Source organism: Prionailurus viverrinus, chromosome A1 (assembly GCF_022837055.1).
Source record: "Prionailurus viverrinus isolate Anna chromosome A1, UM_Priviv_1.0, whole genome shotgun sequence".
NCBI classification, from domain to species: domain Eukaryota; kingdom Metazoa; phylum Chordata; class Mammalia; order Carnivora; family Felidae; genus Prionailurus; species Prionailurus viverrinus.
In genome coordinates, this window is record NC_062561.1 from 117,219,600 (window position 1) to 117,238,510 (window position 18,911).

Below are 18,911 nucleotides of genomic sequence, written 5' to 3' on the forward strand. Positions count from 1 at the left end.
GTGTGCGCGCGCGGACACGCAGTTAGGGGCGTGACGGAGGAGTCACGTGCCAGTACCTGAGAGCAAGAGACCGCCAGGGCTCTGCGGCCAGGAAAGCACCTCCTCCACCCTTTCCAAAAATGCCCCGGAAGTGCCTCCGCCCTCAGTAAAGATGGCTGTAGTACTTTGCGTGAGGGAGGCGGGGCCGCGCCTGCGCAACAAGTTCGGCGGGGAAGATGGCGGATGACAAGGTGAGTGAATGTAGGGATTATCTTCAGTGTGGGGTGGTCTTCACACCGTTTTAGTCCTTGGGAGAGGCGACACTGGAGCCTCTCTTGTGTGGGGATGCCCTTATTTCCTCTAGGCTAGCTTTTACTGTTTTCGACTGACTCAACATTGGGAAGTGGAGTAGCGGAGCACCACACGAGGCAAGCAAAGCCGGGCATCTCTCCCAGGTGTCCTCTCTCGGGACCCTCGTTATCCTTAATTACCAGCAGACATTCAAAGACATTCACTCTGACACACTTTTCACTGTCTTGCATTCCCTGGCCCCCGAAATTTCCCTCCTATGGACATGATGATTCCAAGCCACACGGACACTCACATTCTCATTCAGATTCCCTTGGGCATACATTGAATTTCATACTTCTATGCGATCTAAGCCACCCAGTGCATTCACCCACTCCTGCAGACAGCCACCCACCCCAACTCCAGCCAGCGCATCCAGTCACACATTCGGTTTGACAGAAGCCCAAGCAGAAATCAGATTTACCCTACAGCGTCCAGGGAACTGCCTCAGGCCATTACTCACCACTGGTCTGGAAGTTCAGCGACATTCATCCTCATATTTATTAACTACTTACCAGTCCCTGTGTGAGGCCTGAGGACCCGGTAGACAAGACAGACATGTTGCTATTAATAGCCAAGTCAGTAGTGCTTGCCTGATAAATCTAATTGAATGTCTCCTGGCTGTTCCTCTTGTCTCCCTACACACTGCTTACTTTATGAAATTCTGTAAGGGTTGTTATAGATGCAGATCCCATCTGTCACCCCCCTCCCCGGTCCCCATGTGAATTCTTTTACTTGTCAGTGCCTTTCTTCCTTTACCACCATCATCTCAGGAAGTTTTTTTTAAAAAAAAAACACCCAGCCTCTGACAGACCTCAGCAGAGAATTGGGCTGGGTTAAGTTGTTGGATTCTTTCTTGTTCTAGGATTCTCTGCCTAAGCTTAAGGACTTGGCATTTCTCAAGAACCAGTTGGAACGCCTGCAGCAGCGTGTGGAAGACGAAGTCAACAGTGGTGTGGGCCAGGTAAAGCTGCACCTGCCCACCACTCCTTCCCCCTCTTCCCCCCTGGCCTTGGGCTTCATTGCCCAATATGCTTTTGAATGGGTGATAGAGACTTACTCAGCAAATGGTTATTGATGGCCTGTTTTCTGTGACCCCAAGGAAAGTTTCTCTAAGAAAATGATATTTGAACTTGTATCTTAAATAGAAGGTAACTAGGTAAAGAGGGGAGGAGAGATCATTTCAGGCAGATGGAACAACATATACAAAGCTCTTATGGTGGGAAGTAGCATGATGAACAGGGGGGATGAAAGTAGTTTAATTTGGCTCCAGTAATGGGAGAGCATGCTAGGAAGTGAGGTTGGAGAAGCAGGCAGGGGTCAGATTCCTCAGGGACACCTCTGTAGCTTTGTGGTGGTAGGGTTCTGTGGTTGGAGCCTTCTAACCCCAGCATTCTGAGACTGTGTGATCAGGACTTCTAGGTTCTTTTTCTGCCTCCAGAATCTTGAGAAAATCTTTGGAGAGAATACTGCAGCTTTCCAGAGTAAGGCAGAGGTCGTGGGATGATCTAAGGCCAGTAGCTCCTGGGTAGAGAATGGAGACCCTGGCTGAGTTTCCTTCATTTTTCTCCACAGGATGGCTCGCTCTTGTCCTCCCCATTCCTCAAGGGCTTCTTAGCCGGCTATGTGGTGGCCAAACTGAGGGCATCAGCAGTATTGGGCTTTGCTGTGGGTACCTGCACTGGCATCTACGCAGCTCAGGCATATGCTGTGCCCAATGTGGAGAAGACGTTGAGGGACTATCTTCGGTCATTGCGCAAGGGGCCCGACTAGCTCTGGATCCCATGGGGGAGGAAGGATGAGCATCTTGGGCCTGCAGGTAGAGGCCTTTCAACCACAGACACCATATCTGGCTTCCCCAGCTATCACCCTTTTGCTATCTTCAACTTTTCCACAGTCTTCATCCTTGCTCTCCTTCTTGCAAAAGGTGAACAGTGGCTTATCAGCCAATAATCTGGACGCCCCTCCTTAACCCCATGGGACTGGCCCCAAGACTGTGGCTTTTAGGGCCACCGGCCCCTTCCTATTCCAGCCCTGAGTGTGGAGTTTGCAGCTGACTCTGATTTTCAGTATTCTCTCTAGCAATGTACCACGGCTCTTCCCTCCTGCGAGCCGGCTCCATACTGATTTTTCCCAAACTTGTTATAATTCCCGCTGTCCCCTGGCTAGCTACACAGGCCACCTAGGGTCTGGTTTGGGCATGAGTGTAGAGGACGGGGGTATGCCAGGCCTGGGCCGTCCCAGGCAGGCCCGCTGGACCCTGATGCTACTCCTGTCCACTGCCATGTATGGTGCCCATGCCCCATTACTGGCACTGTGCCATGTGAACGGCAGAGTGCCCTTCCGGCCCTCCTCAGCTGTGCTGCTGACTGAGCTGACCAAGCTACTGTTGTGCGCCTTCTCCCTCTTGGTGGGCTGGCAAGCATGGCCCCAAGGGGCTCCTCCATGGCGCCAGGCTGCCCCCTTTGCGCTATCAGCCCTTCTCTATGGCGCTAACAACAACCTGGTGATCTATCTTCAACGTTACATGGACCCCAGCACCTATCAGGTGCTGAGCAATCTCAAGATTGGAAGCACGGCCCTGTTCTACTGCCTCTGTCTCCGGCACCGCCTCTCTGCACGCCAGGGCTTGGCACTGCTGCTGCTGATGGCAGCAGGGGCCTGCTATGCAGCTGGTGGCCTCCAAGACCCTGGAAGCACCCTTCCTGGGCCCCCTCCAGCAGCTGCTGCTGGCCGCATGTCCCTGCATATCACTCCACTGGGACTGCTGCTTCTCATCTTGTACTGCCTCATCTCGGGCCTGTCGTCCGTGTACACAGAGCTGCTCATGAAGCGACAGCGGCTGCCCCTAGCACTTCAGAACCTCTTCCTCTACACTTTTGGTGTGCTCCTGAACCTAGGTCTGCACGCAGGTGGTGGCCCTGGCCCAGGCCTCCTGGAGGGTTTCTCTGGTTGGGCAGCGCTTGTGGTACTGAGCCAGGCACTAAATGGACTGCTCATGTCAGCTGTCATGAAGCATGGCAGCAGCATCACACGGCTCTTTGTTGTGTCCTGCTCCCTGGTGGTCAATGCCGTGCTCTCAGCAGCCTTGCTGCGGCTGCAGCTCACAGCTGCCTTCTTCCTGGCCACGCTGCTCATTGGCCTGGCTGTGCGCCTGTACTATGGCAGCCGCTAGTCACTGACCATCTCCACCCGGACTCCTGACTCTATAGATTGGGCGCCACCATCAGAGCCACCTCCGAGGCCTCCCTACCCTTCTTCAGCAGCCAGCCCTGTAACAAGTGCCTTGTGACAAAAGCTGGGGAAGTGGGAGTAGCCAGGTTAGTCTCTGGAGGTGGGTGGATGAAGGGTTACCCCAGGAAACTTGAAGACTGGGTTTGCCCTGAAGTTTTTCCAGAATAAGGAAATGGGAGAGCATCAATACCTAGGCCTTAGAAGTGACCCCATCCCCAGTGGAGGAGGCTCTCCACCTCATCCTGCATGAATACAGTTGCTTTGAGTGGGTTTGGGCAACAGTTGGCTTTCCTAGCCTCCTGGGGTCACCCCAGCAGACCCATTGCCCCCAGGCCTGGTACTGGCTACTCCAGCCCAGCTGTGGTACATGACTCCCCCATAAGAGATATCACCCCCCCGCCGCCCCCACCCACTGTAATGCAGGAAAGCCCAATTGCCACAGATTATACACCCGTCATCCAGGCTACTCTTTCAAACTCCCCTAGCTCCAGCGGTACCTGGGGACATTGCCCCCTGCTCCCTCCACAGTGCTGCTCTCAACACCCACCCAGCCTTTTTCTGGAGACCCCAGAGAGGGCTGGAGCTTGACTCATCTCAGGGAATGTTGCCCCTGGGCCCTGGCTTAAGGCTACACTCCTGACCTCTCTGCTCACCCCAAGGGCCCTCTCAAAGCCCACCATCCCCTCTACAACTCCTAGGAGGTACCATTTTTCTCACTCTGGGTCCTGCCCCTGCCTAGCACTGTCCCAACTCTACACAGAGTGTAGTAATCTACACAGATTAGGGAAGCTCTACACAGAGTGACCTGGAACCAGGCACAGGGAAATTTGGTGTAGTTCAATCAGTGTTTCTAACTGTAAGCAATAAGGTCTTAATAAAGTATTCTGGGGTGCAGGTGGTTCCTGCAATTGGCTATGATTGTCCTGTGTCTGTTGCGTAGATTCTCTCTAACATAATTTTGTTACCCTAGTGCCCTGAATGTCTTAATCCTCGAGTAACTGATAGACTAGGAGAAAAGACTTCTATCTATTGCTAGGAGCATTATTTCCTTTGAGGGCTCCATGGAGTGGAGACTGTTCTGTCACAACTTTTCAAATTTCTCTAACGCACAAAACCTGGGCCCTGGAGAATTTGGAGGGACTCTTGGGAATAGAAGGTCCTGGCTGGACCTGGCAGGACAAACCAAGTTTTAGGCTAGAGAACTCATGGATTCAATATGGTTTTGATTCTTATTTCCTCTGGTTCCCTCACTGATACTCCTTCCTGCCATCTCTTCTCATGGCCAGAGGAACATCAGGCCCTGCTCCCATGGGAGCATACCTAGTAAGCTTACACACACAGACATGCACACACACACTGCTGACCTACTGAAGAATCTGGGAGAGTAGGGTTTGGGAATCTTTTTTCTTTAATAAGCTAAGTGATTCTGCTGCACACTTCAGGTTGTGAACCACCACATGTGCAGTGTAGAACTATAGTTCTAACAGGCTTGAATTTGAATTCTGGCTCTGTGACTTAGCAGACTTGTCCTTGGGCAGTTACTTAACCTCTCCTAGCTTTAGTTGCCTTACCTCTGAAATGGGGGTCAAGTGGCACCTACTACATAGGGTAGTGAAAAAGGCTAAAATGAAGAGGTGGATATTAGGTACCTAGCAGGGACTGACACAATGAGACCTGGTTAGTGGTATCGTTCATTATCCATAGTGAAGGTTAGCGTAGTTATCCCAGCTCCCTCTCCCTTCTGGGACAGTGAAGAATGAAGAAAGAAGCTGCCCCTGAAAGACTACTGATCACCAGACTTCTTCCCAGGGCAGCCATCCAGCACGACTGGCCCCAGCCTAGCCTATACCCTGCTGAAGCTGCTGGTTCTGGGCTTGAAGCTCCTGGTTCTGTGTGGCCAGTTGGAGCGTGTCTTGCAGGATACCAGCCAGCAGGCTGCGGTGGTGATGCTCTGTGGTCATGGTCTGCTCCTCCCACAGCCCTCGCCAGGCTCGAAATACCTGTGCCCAGATTCAGAGATGCTTGTCAGTCAGCCTTGGAACCATTTCAAGGCCTGCCTTCTGTCCCCACTGACCTGCAGTGTATGGCATGTCCGAGCCCGGGCAGCCTGCACGTGCATGTCATAGAGGGCCATGAGGTCCTGCTCTGCAGTGTCCCGCTCTGCCTGAAGGGCCTCCAGCTGGAGTCTCCATAGTGTCTGCTCCCGCTGCCATCTCTGCCTCTCGAAGGCCTTCAGTGATAATACATATTCTTTGTTCAGTGCCACCTGTGTGCCAGACTTTGTTCCTAAACACTTCATGTGTATTCATTCATTTTAGCCAATGAAACCCAGGGGAGGAAAGTAGTTGCCATTTTAGTTTTCCAAATCTGGTAGTTAGATTTGGAAACTGTGAATCAGAGAAGTGACCTAACCTGCCCAAATTTGCATGGCTAGTGAGGGACAGAACTGAGATGACACATCCCCTTCAATGGTTCACTATCATTCTTAGGGTAAAGTCCAAATTCAGAGGCATGGCACACACTGGTCTCTTTAGCCTCATCTCTGACCATGTACCTGCTGGGGCCCCCCCAGATGGACAATTTGCAGTACCCAGACTGTACTTTGCCATTGCTTCCCTCTGGACCTTTGCTCATAAACCATAGTCCTCAGAACGTATGCTCCCATCCCCTCACGCTCACAAGTTTTGTTTCCTAATTTGGGCAAACAAGTATATTTATTCAGTGCCTCTATGTGATGCGTATGAACTTCCCACATGGAGTTCAGTCTAGTGAATTCCTCTGGCTGATTTGTTTTTCAAGTCTCAGCCTAGATGCCATCTTTGCTCCTCTCCTGCCTGAGTCAGGCACTCTTCTTTGTCCCCACAAGCCCCTAGCTCCCTGCATCACTGCACTTAGCCCTGAAAATTGCTACATCTGTCCCCCATAAAGCTATAAGGACCATGAGAGAGGGTATGGCCCAGTCTGTTGTGACTGAGGCTGGATTCCAGCCCCCAACACAATGCCTGAACCAATTAGAAGAAGCCTCAAGTCCCCTACTTGACCCTCCTCACCTCCTTTCTGGCCACCAGGCCTTTGACTTGGTCACCTTCCACCTCTTCCTCCTCCTGTTCCAAACGCTTCAGTTCCTCTTGGATCCATATCTGGTGCTGTTCTTGAAGTCTCTTCCTCTGTGCCTGAGCCAAGAAGAACTGCAGGGCCACATCTGGGGCATGCCAGGCCTACATGGCATTAGTCTAGGCTCAGCCAGAAGTCTGTGTGTGCCACAGCCTCGGGATACGGTGCCCAACTTTCCAACAGAACCCCACCACCAGGGCTGTTCCTACAACTACATCTGGGACCTAACTGTCCTGTAAGAGCCTGTAGCCTGGACAGAGACTTGGGGCCATGGGAGAAAGGTATTGGCTCTGCCAATAGGTGCCATGGAGGCCTTAAGGATCCTATACTCCTAATGTGACCCAGTAGGAAAACAGCCTTCCCATGCCCCTCTCTTAGGAATCATAGCCTGTCAGGTCCTCTCTTTGTCAGAAGCTCCATATTTATCCCTGATGTTGGGGCACAGAAGTGGTAGACATGTTAGCTGTGCTCTGCAACTCTTCAGGCCCCCAAGAGCTTCCAGCTATTCTGGGGTACATGAGGTATTACCTGTTCCTCAGAGTCCCTAGGAGGATGCTTTTGGCGGAGCCCAGGTCCTAGAGATGCTGTTACTCCTACTACTGGAGGAAAATGCAATTAAGCCCAACAAAGGTGGAGGGCACCCAGCTCCACCCCAAGCTCCAAACCCACCTTTGGGCTCTCCCTGGAAGCCTGGGCTGTGGCTTGCTGTTGAATCTATCACCTGTTGAGAATATATTAAGAATGGGAATTCCATCCCCTTCCTCCTAGGATAGCACGTGTTAAGCTCAGGACTTTGAAATCAGACAGATCAGAGTCTCAGGCCCTCCTTTCCTCAGCTGTATAACCTCAGGCAGGTGTCTAATCTTTTGAATCCATTTCCTCACCTGTAAAATGGAACTAATAAAAGTTATAGAGGTGCCTGGGTGGCTCAGTTGGTTGAGCATCCAACTTCATTTCAGGTCATGATCTCACGGTTTGTGAGTTCAAACCTTGCATCGGCTATCAGCACAGAGCCTGCTTCAGATCCTCTTTCCCCCTCTTTCTCTGTCCCTCCCCTGCTCGCTCTCTCTCTCTCTTTCTCAAAACAAATAAAATAAACAAAAAAACATTTTTAAAAAGTTGTAGAGAGGGGCGCCTGCGTGGCTCAGTCGGTTAAGCGGCCGACTTCGGCTCAGGTCATGATCTCACGGTCCGTGAGTTCGAGCCCCGCGTCGGGCTCTGTGCTGACAGCTCAGAGCCTGGAGCCTGTTTCAAATTCTGTGTCTCCCTCTCTCTGACCCTCCCCCGTTGATGCTCTGTCTCTCTCTGTCTCAAAAATAAATAAACGTTAAAAAAAAAAAAGTTGTAGAGGGGCACCTGGGTGGCTCAGTCAGTTAAGCGTCTGACTTTGGCTCAGGTCATGATCTCATGGTTCTTGGGTTCGAGCCCTGCGTTGCGTTCTGTGCTGACAGCTCAGAGCTTGGAGCCTGCTTCAGAATCTGTGTCTCCCTCTCTTTCTGCCCCTTCCCTCCCCTTCTCAAAAATAAATAAAACCTTTTTAAAAAAAAGTTGTAGAGAGCATGAAATAAGACACCCAAAGCGCTAAGCAGTAGCAGATGCTGCTCAATAAATGGGAACTTACATGCCTAAGTCCCGAAGCTCAGGGCTGTAAAAACAAGTTGTAAGTACGAAAAGGGTAGGACCAGGAGAAGGTGGACAGAAGCAGCATTCCAGCCACCCTTTGGCAAATCCTGGAAGACAGCACCCCCTTCTGCACAGGAGAGGCCATGCATTCTAAACGGATGCAAAAGCACCATATTGAACCTAAGGACTTGGGTGTTTGTACCTCTGCTGCCTTTGATTATCTCAGTGACCCTGAGACACTCAGATCCCTTCTCTGAGCCTCAGTTTGCTGACCTGAAAAATGTGAGCAATACTGTTTTCCCTGCTTAAAGTAATTTTATGGCTTCCCCTTGACCTTCAAGACAAAGTCCAAACATCTCAATAAATTTACAAAGCCCTTTATGACCGGGCCCCTACTTATCTCTTCAATCATTCTCTCTTGACTCTTCCTCAAAATATCCTACAGCAAAATGACCTGCTTGCAGTCCCCCAAAGAGATCAAGCCCCTGCTTACTTCTGAGACTTGACCTGTTAGTTTCTGTGCCCGGAATGTTTGTTCTTCACTCATCTTTGCTGGCTACCTCCTTCAGAAATCAACATCCCCTGTGAAGTGTTTAGATGCCCCACTGAACCCTGTGTTGATAAGGCCTTCAAAGCACTGATCATGGTATTATAATTGCTTCTCTCCAGAAGATTGCAAATTCCATGAGAACAGGGGTTTCCCAGGGCCTACGTGGCACTATGCCTGACACACTGAGAAGTCACTAAAATGTTTGGAAATCAATAAATTAGTGAACAAAGAAAGGGACTCCTCATAGTGCTCTGTAGATAGGAAAGAAGGCAGACATCAATGGGGCTCCTAAGAGGTTGAGCCAGAAAACATACCTGTAGTTCTGGGAGCCCCACAGCCTCAGCTTTGACCCCTTTGAGCATCTGGCTTCCTGGGCACTGGCTCCAGGCTTTTACCACCTATGGAGAGAGGGTTTAAGGTAGGCTCCAACCGCTACTCTCTTCGGCACCTCCAGGCCTCACCTTGCTTACCCGCAACTCTCGAAGTGCCCTGCCCAGCTGGCTGAGCCCACTTTCTGTGAGGGTGTCTCCAAGGAGGCCTGAACGCAGGCTCTTCAGGTTTGCCCGGCGGGCACGTGCCTCTTCTACTGCATCCCACTGGGTGGGCCTCACCTGTTTCACCTGCATCCTCCTTCCCGAGGCCCCCAACAGAGCAGCTCTGAGTAAGCTCAGGGAGCCACCTAATAAGGGGAAACTCGGAGTGAATCACTCCTTCTGGACTCCAGAGCACACTGCCTGTAATGCTTGTAATTTTTATTAATACTACTTACAAAAAATAGCTAACACCTATCGGGCTTTTACATGGGCTTGGCACTATGCTAAGAGTTTTTGTGGATCACCTCTTTTTATCCACACAACACTCCAATGAAGCAGCAACTCTAATTTTTTCTGCCTACCCCCACATTTTCCAGATGAACCAAATGAAGCTTAGAGAGGTCAAGCAACTCCCTGGTGAGTGGCAGAGCTAAAACTTAAGCCCAATTCTGTCTGACATTAAAGCCTGTGCCTTTAATCAGGATACCAAACTGGCCTATGGATAAACATACTTTTGTCCTTCACTGCTTTATCCTTAAGGGCATGAACTGGCCTAATTTTTCTTCCTTACTCCACAGGGCCTGGCATAGTGTGTGGTCTGGGACTATGTTAGCCAAATTAATGTGTGCTTACTAATTTTGGATATGGAGAGCCAGACTTTTTCTTTCTTTTCACTTTTACTGTAGAAAATTTCAAACATGTACAAAGTATAGGAAATTCAATCTACTTATCACCCAGCTTCAATAATTGTCAACTCACAGCCATTCTTGTTTGATCTATACCCTCCACTTGACCTCCCCTAAGTCTCTGACATCATATCATTTCAGAGAGGCCTGATTTTTAATGAGTGTATGAAAATAGGCAAGTTCTCTCCCTTCTCTGATCCTCCCTTTCCTCATTTATAAATTAGGCCTCCCTCCCTAAGTTAGATGTGTCTCATGGGGTTGTGGTAAGAATAAAATGTATTAGTGCGAAAATTCTTGGTTAACTGTTGAAAGCCTCTGAAGGGCAAGGGGTTGCTTTTACTATCAGCCCTGCCTTTCCAGACTTTGGCAACCTAGCCATACTGGGACCTTTCTGAATCTTGACCCTCCCAGAGGTGAGGCTATCTCTGGACTGGGGTTGGGGCTGCAGCTGTTTTGGTGAAAGGGGTGGTCAGGCATAAGTTAGATGTCAGAGCTTCCCAAAGAACCCCACACCCTTCCCCAGGCCACCTTGAGGGTCCAGGCGAAGAAGAAGACCAGTGTAGTTGTTTCCTTCCAGGAGCCATGACACAATCCAGGGCAGAGAGCCCTCTACATCCTCACCAATAACCTTACCAGCCAACACCTGCAGCAGGGGGCAATCTCTGCCAGAAGGAGAGAGGAAGAAAAGAGGTGTCCACTGGTGAATGGGGAAAGAAATTGACCCAAATTACATCTGATGGAAAGGCTGACTATTTCCAGAACTTTGGTGCACCACCAGGCAGATTTGCAACCTTGCATAGACCCTTTTTTAAATTTTATTATTTAATTACACAAATAATATATTCTCATAGTGCAAAATTTAATTTGTCTATCTGATAAGGGACTTGTATCCAGAACATACATTTATGTATGTATGTATGTATGTATGTATGCTATTTTTATTTGTTTATTTTTATTTTTTAGAGAGAGAGAGAGGGCATGAGATTGAGGGGCAGAGAGAGGGAGAGAGAGAGAATTCCATGCAGGCTCTGCACTGTGCAGAGCCTGAAGCAGGGCTTGAGGTCACCTGGTAAGGGACTCAAACTCATGAACTGTGAGAACCAACTGAGCCACCCGGGCGCCCCTATCCAGAATATTTAAAGAGCTCTTACATCTCAGTGATAGAAGACTAATCACCCAATTTATTTTTTATTTATTATTTTTTTTAAGTAGGCAACACATCCAATGTGGGGCTTGAACTCACGATCCTGAGATCCAGAGTCATATGCCCTGGGGTACCAGGGTGGCTCAGTTGGTTAAGCATCCGACTTCAGCTCAAGTCATGATCTCACGGTTTGTGAGTTTGAGCCCCGCGTCAGGGTTTGTGCTGACAGCTCAGAGCCTGGAGCCTGCTTCGGATTCTGTGTCTCCCTCTCCTCCTCCTGCTCTGTCTCTCAAAAATAAATAAATGTTAAAAAATTTTTTTTCTTTAAGAGTCACATGCCCTTCCAACTGAGCCAGCCAGGTGCCCCTAATCACCCAATTTAAAATGGCAAAGCAAAGTGACATCCACAAAAATGGCAGAGTATGGAAGTCTGGGGATCTGTCGTTTTTCAGCAACATGTGGAAAAAATGGTCAGGATCAACCTTACAGGAACTCTGGGGGACAGTGAAAGGTTTACTACAACCAAGTGAATGTTTACCCAGGAGAAAGCAACTTAAATATGTTGAGATCTTTGTGGTGTTTTAACTTAACCTAGCCCCAACCTCCTCCCCAGCACAGAGGTTGTCTTGAAGACAACAGCCCATGTTTCTGGTGGTTGGGTGCTTGGCTCTGGAGGGAGCAGAGCAGATTTTGTTCCCAAGGAACTGTGTTTGTTGTTTTCACTGTCTAGGGTTTCCGCCAGAGGACTGACAAAAAGGGCTTCCTTTTGTTCCCCTTACCTTGGAACTCTCTCAGGGCAGAGCAGCTATCCTAGATGATAGTCCCTCAAAACATTGAAAAGATGAAAGAACAAGCAAAAATAACAGTTGGGGCAAACAACAGATGCATGGAAAGACTGGGAAGAAAAGTTGGGGAGTCAGATTGGGGGGGGGGGGAGATAAGGAAAATTCCCCCATGCACCAAGGAATCTAGAAAGCCACACACATGCCCAGAGCAGGATGCAGGCTTAGAAAAGACCTGAGAAGATGGCAAGTTTTCATCTCTGTTTTTTTAAGCTCATTGTAAGCAGGAAGTAAGGCTAAGGCAGAGATGTAAGTGGAATGGTGAAGCATAGAAGGACTGACCCAACACAGAGCCAATCTATGGAAAGCTGGAGATTTTTTTAATTTTTTTTCTTTCTCTTTTTATTCCTTTAATAAAAAATGTTTTTGTCCCAGTAGAGTAAGTAATTCTATGTCAGGTCACTAGCTAACCACTGAGATGACAGAATGGAGACTTCAGTGGCAACAAAGAATCCAGCCTTTGCAAAAATTGTTTGGAAAGTAACTAAGCAAACAGATAGTTGCAGCCCACAGCAAGCAACAATGCAAACCCTAGAGGGGATGGGGAATCTCTTTTTCAGAGTTCCCCCATTATCATATCCAAAATGTCAGAGCCTAAGGAAAAGAAATGGAGACATAAGAGACCAACATAATGAAGAATATAATCTTTACAAAAATAAAAATTCTCAAATTGGGCAGTTTCCAACCAAAAAAAATATCTGGCATACAAATAAAGATGCATGGCCCACCCACAGGGGAAAAAAAAATTAATAGAAACTGTCCTTGAGGAAGCACAGACATTGGATTCACTAAAGACTTTAATCCAACTATCTTAAATATGCTCAGAAAAGTAAAGGAAATCAAGAAAATGATGTCTCAATGAATAGAAAATACGAATAGAAGCACAGAAATTATAAAAAGGAACCAAACAGAGGGGTGTCTGGCTGGCTTAGTAAGTGGAGCATGCGACTCTTGATCTTGGGGTTGTGAGTTTGTGCCCCACACTGGGTGTAGAGCTTACTTTAAAATAAAAATAAAATAAAATAATAAAATAAAATAAAATAGGAACCAAGTAGAAATTCTGGAGCTGAAAAGTATAGTAACTGAAATCATAAATTCCCTAGAGAACAGATTTGAGTGGGCACAAGAAAGAATCTCAGCAAAGTTGAAAATAGGTCAAAAAAATTATGCAAAAAGAAAAAAGAATGAAGGAAAATGAGCCCAAGGGGCCAGTGGATGCATGAAGTGTATAAATGCATGCAGAATGGGACTGTCAGAGGAGGAAGAGAGGGAAAAAGGGGCAGAAGGAATATTTGAAGAAATAGTGCTCAAAAATTCTCCAAATTTATGAAAGACATGAATCTATACATCCAAGAAGCTCAACAAATTTCAAGAAGGATAAACTCAAAGAGATTCATGCCAAGACACATTATAATCAAACCACCAAAAGCCAAAGAGAGAATCTTGAAAACAGAATAAGAGAAGCAACTTGTGATGGTACGAGTGATCCTCCATAAGAATGAAAACCAGTTTCTCATCAGGAATTGTGGAAGCCATTAGTGCCTGGCTGACTCAGTCAGTACAGCATGTAACTCTTGATCTCCAGGTTGTGAGTTCCAGCCCCATGTTGTATGTAGAGATTACTTAAAAATAAAATCTTAAAAAAAAGGAAGAAAGAAATTATGGAGACCAGAATGCAGTGAGATGACATATTTAAAGTGCTGAAAGGGGTGTCTGGGTGGCTCCGTCGGCTGAGCATCCAACTCTTGCTTTCAGCTCAGGTCATGATTGCAGGGTCGTGGGATGGAGCCCCACATCAGTGTGGAGGCTGCTTGGGATTCTCCTTCCCTCTCTCCCCCCCTCCATCTCTCTCTCTGTCACTGTGCCCCTCTCCCCTGCTTGCTCTCTTTCTCTCTCTAAAAATAATGCTGGGAAAATAAAGTGTGTCAACTAAGAATTCCTTATCTGGCAAAACTATCCTTCAAGAACGTGTGAGAAATTAAGGTATTCCCAGATTAGTAAAAGCTGAGGGAGTTCATTGCCGGTAGACCTGCCTTATAAGAAATGCTAAAGGATGGGGCACCTGGGTGGCTCAGCTGGTTGAGCGTCCGACTTCAGCAAAGGTCATGATCTCATGGTCTGTGAGTTTGAGCCCCGCGTCGGGCTCCGTGCTGACAGCACAGGCCTGGAGCCTGCTTCAGATTCTGTGTCTCCCTATCTCTCTCTGCCCCTCCCCAGCTGATGCTCTGTCTCTCTCTCTCTCTGTCAAAAATAAATAAACATTAAAAAAATTAATTTAAAAAAAAAGAAATGCTAAAGGAGGGAGTCCTTCACCATGTCAGAGGTGAGGAAATGAGACTCTGAGGCTGCCCTGGGTCTCTGCATCCATACTTCAGCCACACCGCACCCTGTTCCCTAAAGCAGTCAGAAGATTCCATCAGACTTACAGGTCTCTGGGGAGCTGCAGGATCCTCAAGGCCCCTCGCCACATACCCCGGGTCCCAGGCCCCTCGGGAGGGTCAGGCCCTGGGCAGGACATGGTGACAGTGAGCAGAGAGCAGGCCCTGTGGAGGACAGGGTAGGATGAGACCAAATGACTAAGGGATAGGGGTTGGGGGTGACAGGTGCCCTCCTGTCCTCACCTGCCTTCATCCCCTGCAGCTTGTAAGTACAGCTCTGAGGCAGCTCTTGAGTCGGACACCTCCACCTCACTGGCATTTTCTACCACCCTGGAGGATGGGGAGACAAGCTCAACTCCTAAGCACCTCCTAAGAGGTTCTGGGGTTCTGTCCAGCCCCCCAGAACCTCTGCATGGGGAGTCCTATGGGGTCCCAAGAGCCTGTAAGAACCATCCCCAAGGTTCCAAGCTCAGTATATCCCTTAAAAGCCTATCATCTTCATCATCTTTTTTCTCCTGTCATCTGCCCATTTCTGCTCAACGAGATGCTCACATCACCCAGATGGTAATGACTGAGTGGAAGAGGTGTAGATGGATAGGGTAAGAAGAGTGGGAGGGCTGGGGATACGAGCTGCAGGGAAGATGATGAGTGGGTGTGATGAGCACAACCCCAAGTGCAGAGCTTCCCTTCTGCATGGCAGTGGGGAGAAACCTCCCACGGCTAGGTTTGGGGGTTTCAGCCCTGCCTTAAGACAAGCACCCTCAGATCCCGTTGGCCCCTGGAGACTCACAAGCCCAAAGGGGACACGTCTAACACCGATAGGTTCTCTCTCCCTGGAGAGAGCAGGTCCTGAGTCTTTCCACTGGGGCTGAGCTGCAATCACACAAGCACAACACCAGTTACAAACAGCCTTTCCCAGACCTCATCTCACAAGATCCTCCCGCTGGGGCTCCTTCAGTCAACCAGGGCACCAACATTCAGCCATTTCAGGCAGGAAATAGGAGACCTCAGAGAGGCAAGCCCACACTGGTCAGTGGCAGATGAGGCTAGACTCAGTCTCTTCTGGCTGCCTGCGAGCCTCAGGCCCTTTCCACAGCACCACCACTGGTTCCCAGGGCTCCCCTCCATGCAGGGTCTCACCTGCACCAGGCTAAGGGTGCTAACCCCAGGAACAGCGCCGCTGTGGGGCAGAGTTTCCTCAAACAGCATCTGCAACAGCTAAAGTGGAGAAAGGGGTTCAGTAGGGATGGAGAAAGGATAAATCTGTCCTTCAACAGTTTCGTGACGGTGAAGTCTATGCCCGGTCCTATGCTACGTGCTGCGGACACAGGGACACAGTGTCCAAGACAGAAACAGCCCCAGCCCTCACGGTTCACAGCAAGCCAGTCAAATGAGTAGACATTTTCAAAGAGACCTGCTGTTTACTAAAACAGGGGCCTGCCTATGATGAAGTTCTGAGGCAGCTATTTTGACTTGGGGGCATTTTGATGAAGCCCTGAAAACAAAACTTTCAAGTTTATTATCGGTATTATGAAAAACTGTGAATGTTAGACCTTGCTGGATATTTCATGTTTGCACACCACCCCATCTTGACCCTCACCCTATGGGCCCAGTCCGCTAGGGAGGGGAAGGGAAGTTTCTCAAAGGTCTCCTGGAGGTTGGGGCGCCTGGGTGGCGCAGTCGGTTAAGTGTCCGACTTCAGCCAGGTCACGATCTCGCGGTCTGTGAGTTCGAGCCCCGCGTCAGGCTCTGGGCTGATGGCTCAGAGCCTGGAGCCTGTTTCTGATTCTGTGTCTCCCTCTCTCTCTGCCCCTCCCCCGTTCATGCTCTGTCTCTCTCTGTCCCAAAAATAAATAAACGTTGAAAAAAAAAAATTAAAAAAAAAAAAAAAAAAAAAAGGTCTCCTGGAGGAAACAACACCTGAGCCTCATGAGACCTATGTTTGGTAGCTCCACCAGGACTCACCTGAGGTACAAGCCGAGGTGTCTCTGTTTCCCGACCCCGAAGCAGTAGGGACACACTGTACCCTCGGGCCACCAAGCCTAGTGTGGACTGGACTCGTGCTAGCAGCTCCTGCTCAGCCTCCTGCAGGGGACACAGGCATATCCCCCAGTCACAGGTGCCCTGACCCAGCCTGCCTGAGCAATGGGCTTGGGAAACCCTTAGCACTCCAGGATCCAGACGCCTGAGGATTCCCATCCTCCTCCCGTTTCCCTACAACACCCCCTACCTGAGCAGCATCAGAGCCCAGGACTCTGTCAAAGGTGATGCATTGTTCCTGCAGGGGAAGACAGCTCAGCATTGTCACTCCCATCTTCCAGGGCCTCACCTGCACCCCGTCCCATTTCTACCTGAGTGTCTAGAGTCTCCGGCTGAAGCAGGCAGATGCTCTGGGGCCCCTCCAGAAGCAGTGTGGGGCAACATGTGTCCTCAGGGCCTGAGAAGGATGGACTGTATATTAACTCCCGTGCCTAAGTCCTGCCCTCAACTTTGGCCTCAGTTTCCTAACCTAGAGTACTGAGCACAGGATCAGACCCCCTGAGAGGCGGAGCTTCCTCAAAAAGCATCTGCAGCAGCTAAGGCTGTAAAATGGCCTTGGCTTCCCCTCTCCCAGGAGGCTCCCCCAGGCTGCGTTACTTACAAGAGTGAATGTGTAAGGCCTTCTTCTCACCTGATTCTCTTCCACTCTCAACTTCTACCACCACAGTCAGCCTGGCCTGGGGGTTGTCCATGAGGGCTGGGGGCACTGAGCTGCCCTGGCCCAAACCAGCCTCTGCGCTTGCTACCTCTCCACACTCCATGGCTTCTTTGCCTCTCAGATTCCCCTCAATAATTCATCTCCCTGATCTGCAGGCTCTGGGTAGGGCCTCTAAATAACAACTTATCAAAGGAGGTGATAGTCCCCTCTTTTCTGAGTGAATCAGAATGTTGCATGGGATTCTTTTTTTTTTTTCCCCCTCTTTTGAAAAGTGTCAAACACATATACCTGCAGAGAGAAAGTATGATGAGCTTCCAAGCACCCAGCTTCGGCAATTACCAACTTATGACCAGTCTTATTTCTTCCTTTCCTCTTCCCATCCCCTATGGATTCTTTTGAAGCAAATCCTAGACACCGTCTATTTCATCTATAGCTTTTTCAGCATATATTTATAAGATAACTACCTTTTTTTAAATGACAGCTTTGTTAAGATATAGTTCATATACCATACAATTCACCCATTTAAAGTGTTTATTTCAAACATACCTTAGTATGTTTGCAGATAATGTGTAACTATCACCACACCCCATTTTAATGTTTATTTATTTCTGAGAGAGGGAGACAGAGTGTGAGCAGGGGAGGGACAGAGAGAGAGGGAGACACAAAATCTGAAGGAGGTTCCAGGCTCTGAGCTGTCAGCACAGAGCCAGACATGGGGCTCAAACTCACCAACTGTGAAATCATGACCTGAGCCAAAATCGGATTTGTGGGTTTGAGTTCCGTGGTGGGCTCTGTGCCCACAGTGAGGAGCCTGCTTGGGATCCTCTCTCTCCCTCTCTCTTTGTCCTCCCACCCCCGCTTGCACATGCACTCATGCTTTCTCTCTCTCTCTCAAAATAAACATTAAAAAAATAAAATCTTAAAAAATGTTAAAATAAAAAAATGGAATCACACAGTGTGTGTTCTTTTAGTGACTGACTTCTTTCACTTAGCGTAATGTTTTCAAGGTTCATCCATGCTGTAGCATGCATCGGTACTAACCTTCCTATGACTGAATGATGTTCCACACAGAGATGAAATGACTTCTGTCAGCAAATATGCAGGGTTTGCCCAAACTTCACAACTAAGAGCACAATTTCTATAAGATTGCCTTTACTACAGACACTAGTCATAAGCTTGGGGTCCCCAGTCCTTCTTCCCTCTGACAAGTTAGCTACATTTTCAGGTGTTCCCACTCTTCCTGCAGGTTCCATTCTTTGCTGGAATGACTTATAGAACTAAGGAAGGCATTATCCTTATTGTATCTGCAACAAATTTTCTGACACCAGCTGGGGTCCTATATTTCAATCCAATTTTGACCCTAACTACCTGGAATTAGCAGCAGCTCCCACAAGTTAAAATGCAAGGTCCTCATCAAGAACCGTAAGATCATGCCCTGAGCTGAAGTCAAGCATTGGACACTTAACTGACTGAGCCACCTAGGTGTCCCAGATTTGGGGTTCTGATGACTGGCCACCCTTCAGGCTCAGTAATTCACTAGAATGCTCACAGAACTCAAGAAAGTGCTCTACTTATGATTACCTTTTTATTATAAAAGATACACATGAACAATCAGATGAAGAGGTACATAGGGCAAGGTCTGGAAGAGTTCTGAGCAAAGGAGCTCCTGTCCCTGTGGAGTCAGGGTGTGCCACCCTCCCAGCACATCAGTGTGTTCACCAACCAGGAAGCTCCCTGAGCCTCACTGTTCAGAGGGTTTGTTTTGTTTTAGTTTGGTTTGGG

The 18,911-nt window shown here is 48.8% G+C and overlaps 3 protein-coding genes across 3 annotated transcripts; 2 read left to right on the forward strand and 1 right to left on the reverse strand.

Annotated features, from left to right (window-relative positions):
• The first annotated feature begins 50 nt into the window (after positions 1-50).
• SLC35A4 (solute carrier family 35 member A4) lies at positions 51-2,106 on the forward strand. The gene is made up of 3 exons (XM_047860689.1): positions 51-230; positions 1,193-1,291; positions 1,903-2,106. Exons 1-3 carry the CDS (start codon positions 216-218, stop codon positions 2,098-2,100), a joined length of 312 nt encoding a protein of 103 aa, XP_047716645.1. The 5' UTR covers positions 51-215; the 3' UTR covers positions 2,101-2,106.
• A 421-nt stretch (positions 2,107-2,527) lies between these two features.
• On the forward strand, positions 2,528-4,202 carry LOC125166675 (probable UDP-sugar transporter protein SLC35A4). Its single transcript, XM_047860665.1, has one exon. It carries the CDS (start codon positions 2,528-2,530, stop codon positions 3,500-3,502), a length of 975 nt encoding a protein of 324 aa, XP_047716621.1. The 3' UTR covers positions 3,503-4,202.
• A 1,197-nt stretch (positions 4,203-5,399) lies between these two features.
• LOC125164285 (uncharacterized) lies at positions 5,400-17,232 on the reverse strand. Its single transcript, XM_047856893.1, has 15 exons — positions 17,103-17,232; positions 16,783-16,868; positions 16,397-16,516; positions 15,572-15,649; positions 15,222-15,304; positions 14,675-14,761; positions 14,480-14,596; positions 10,596-10,729; positions 9,319-9,527; positions 9,163-9,246; positions 7,345-7,396; positions 7,204-7,268; positions 6,612-6,734; positions 5,636-5,791; positions 5,400-5,561 (listed from the first exon to the last, which is right to left on the reverse strand). Exons 1-15 carry the CDS (start codon positions 17,230-17,232, stop codon positions 5,400-5,402), a joined length of 1,686 nt encoding a protein of 561 aa, XP_047712849.1.
• Positions 17,233-18,911: the final 1,679 nt, after the last annotated feature.

Bases quoted from the DNA above. Each gene is read 5' to 3' on its own strand.
- SLC35A4 (XM_047860689.1), top strand. The intron at 1,292-1,902 runs GTAAAGCTGCAC...TTTTCTCCACAG, and splicing joins TCAACAGTGGTGTGGGCCAG to GATGGCTCGCTCTTGTCCTC.
- LOC125166675 (XM_047860665.1), top strand. From the start codon at position 2,528: ATGAGTGTAGAGGACGGGGGTATGCCAGGCCTGGGCCGTCCCAGGCAG.
- LOC125164285 (XM_047856893.1), bottom strand. From the start codon at position 17,232: ATGGAGTGTGGAGAGGTAGCAAGCGCAGAGGCTGGTTTGGGCCAGGGC. The intron at 7,269-7,344 runs GTGGGTTTGGAG...CTCCAGTAGTAG, and splicing joins CTTCCAGGGAGAGCCCAAAG to GAGTAACAGCATCTCTAGGA. The intron at 6,735-7,203 runs GTAATACCTCAT...TTCTTGGCTCAG, and splicing joins CTAGGGACTCTGAGGAACAG to GCACAGAGGAAGAGACTTCA.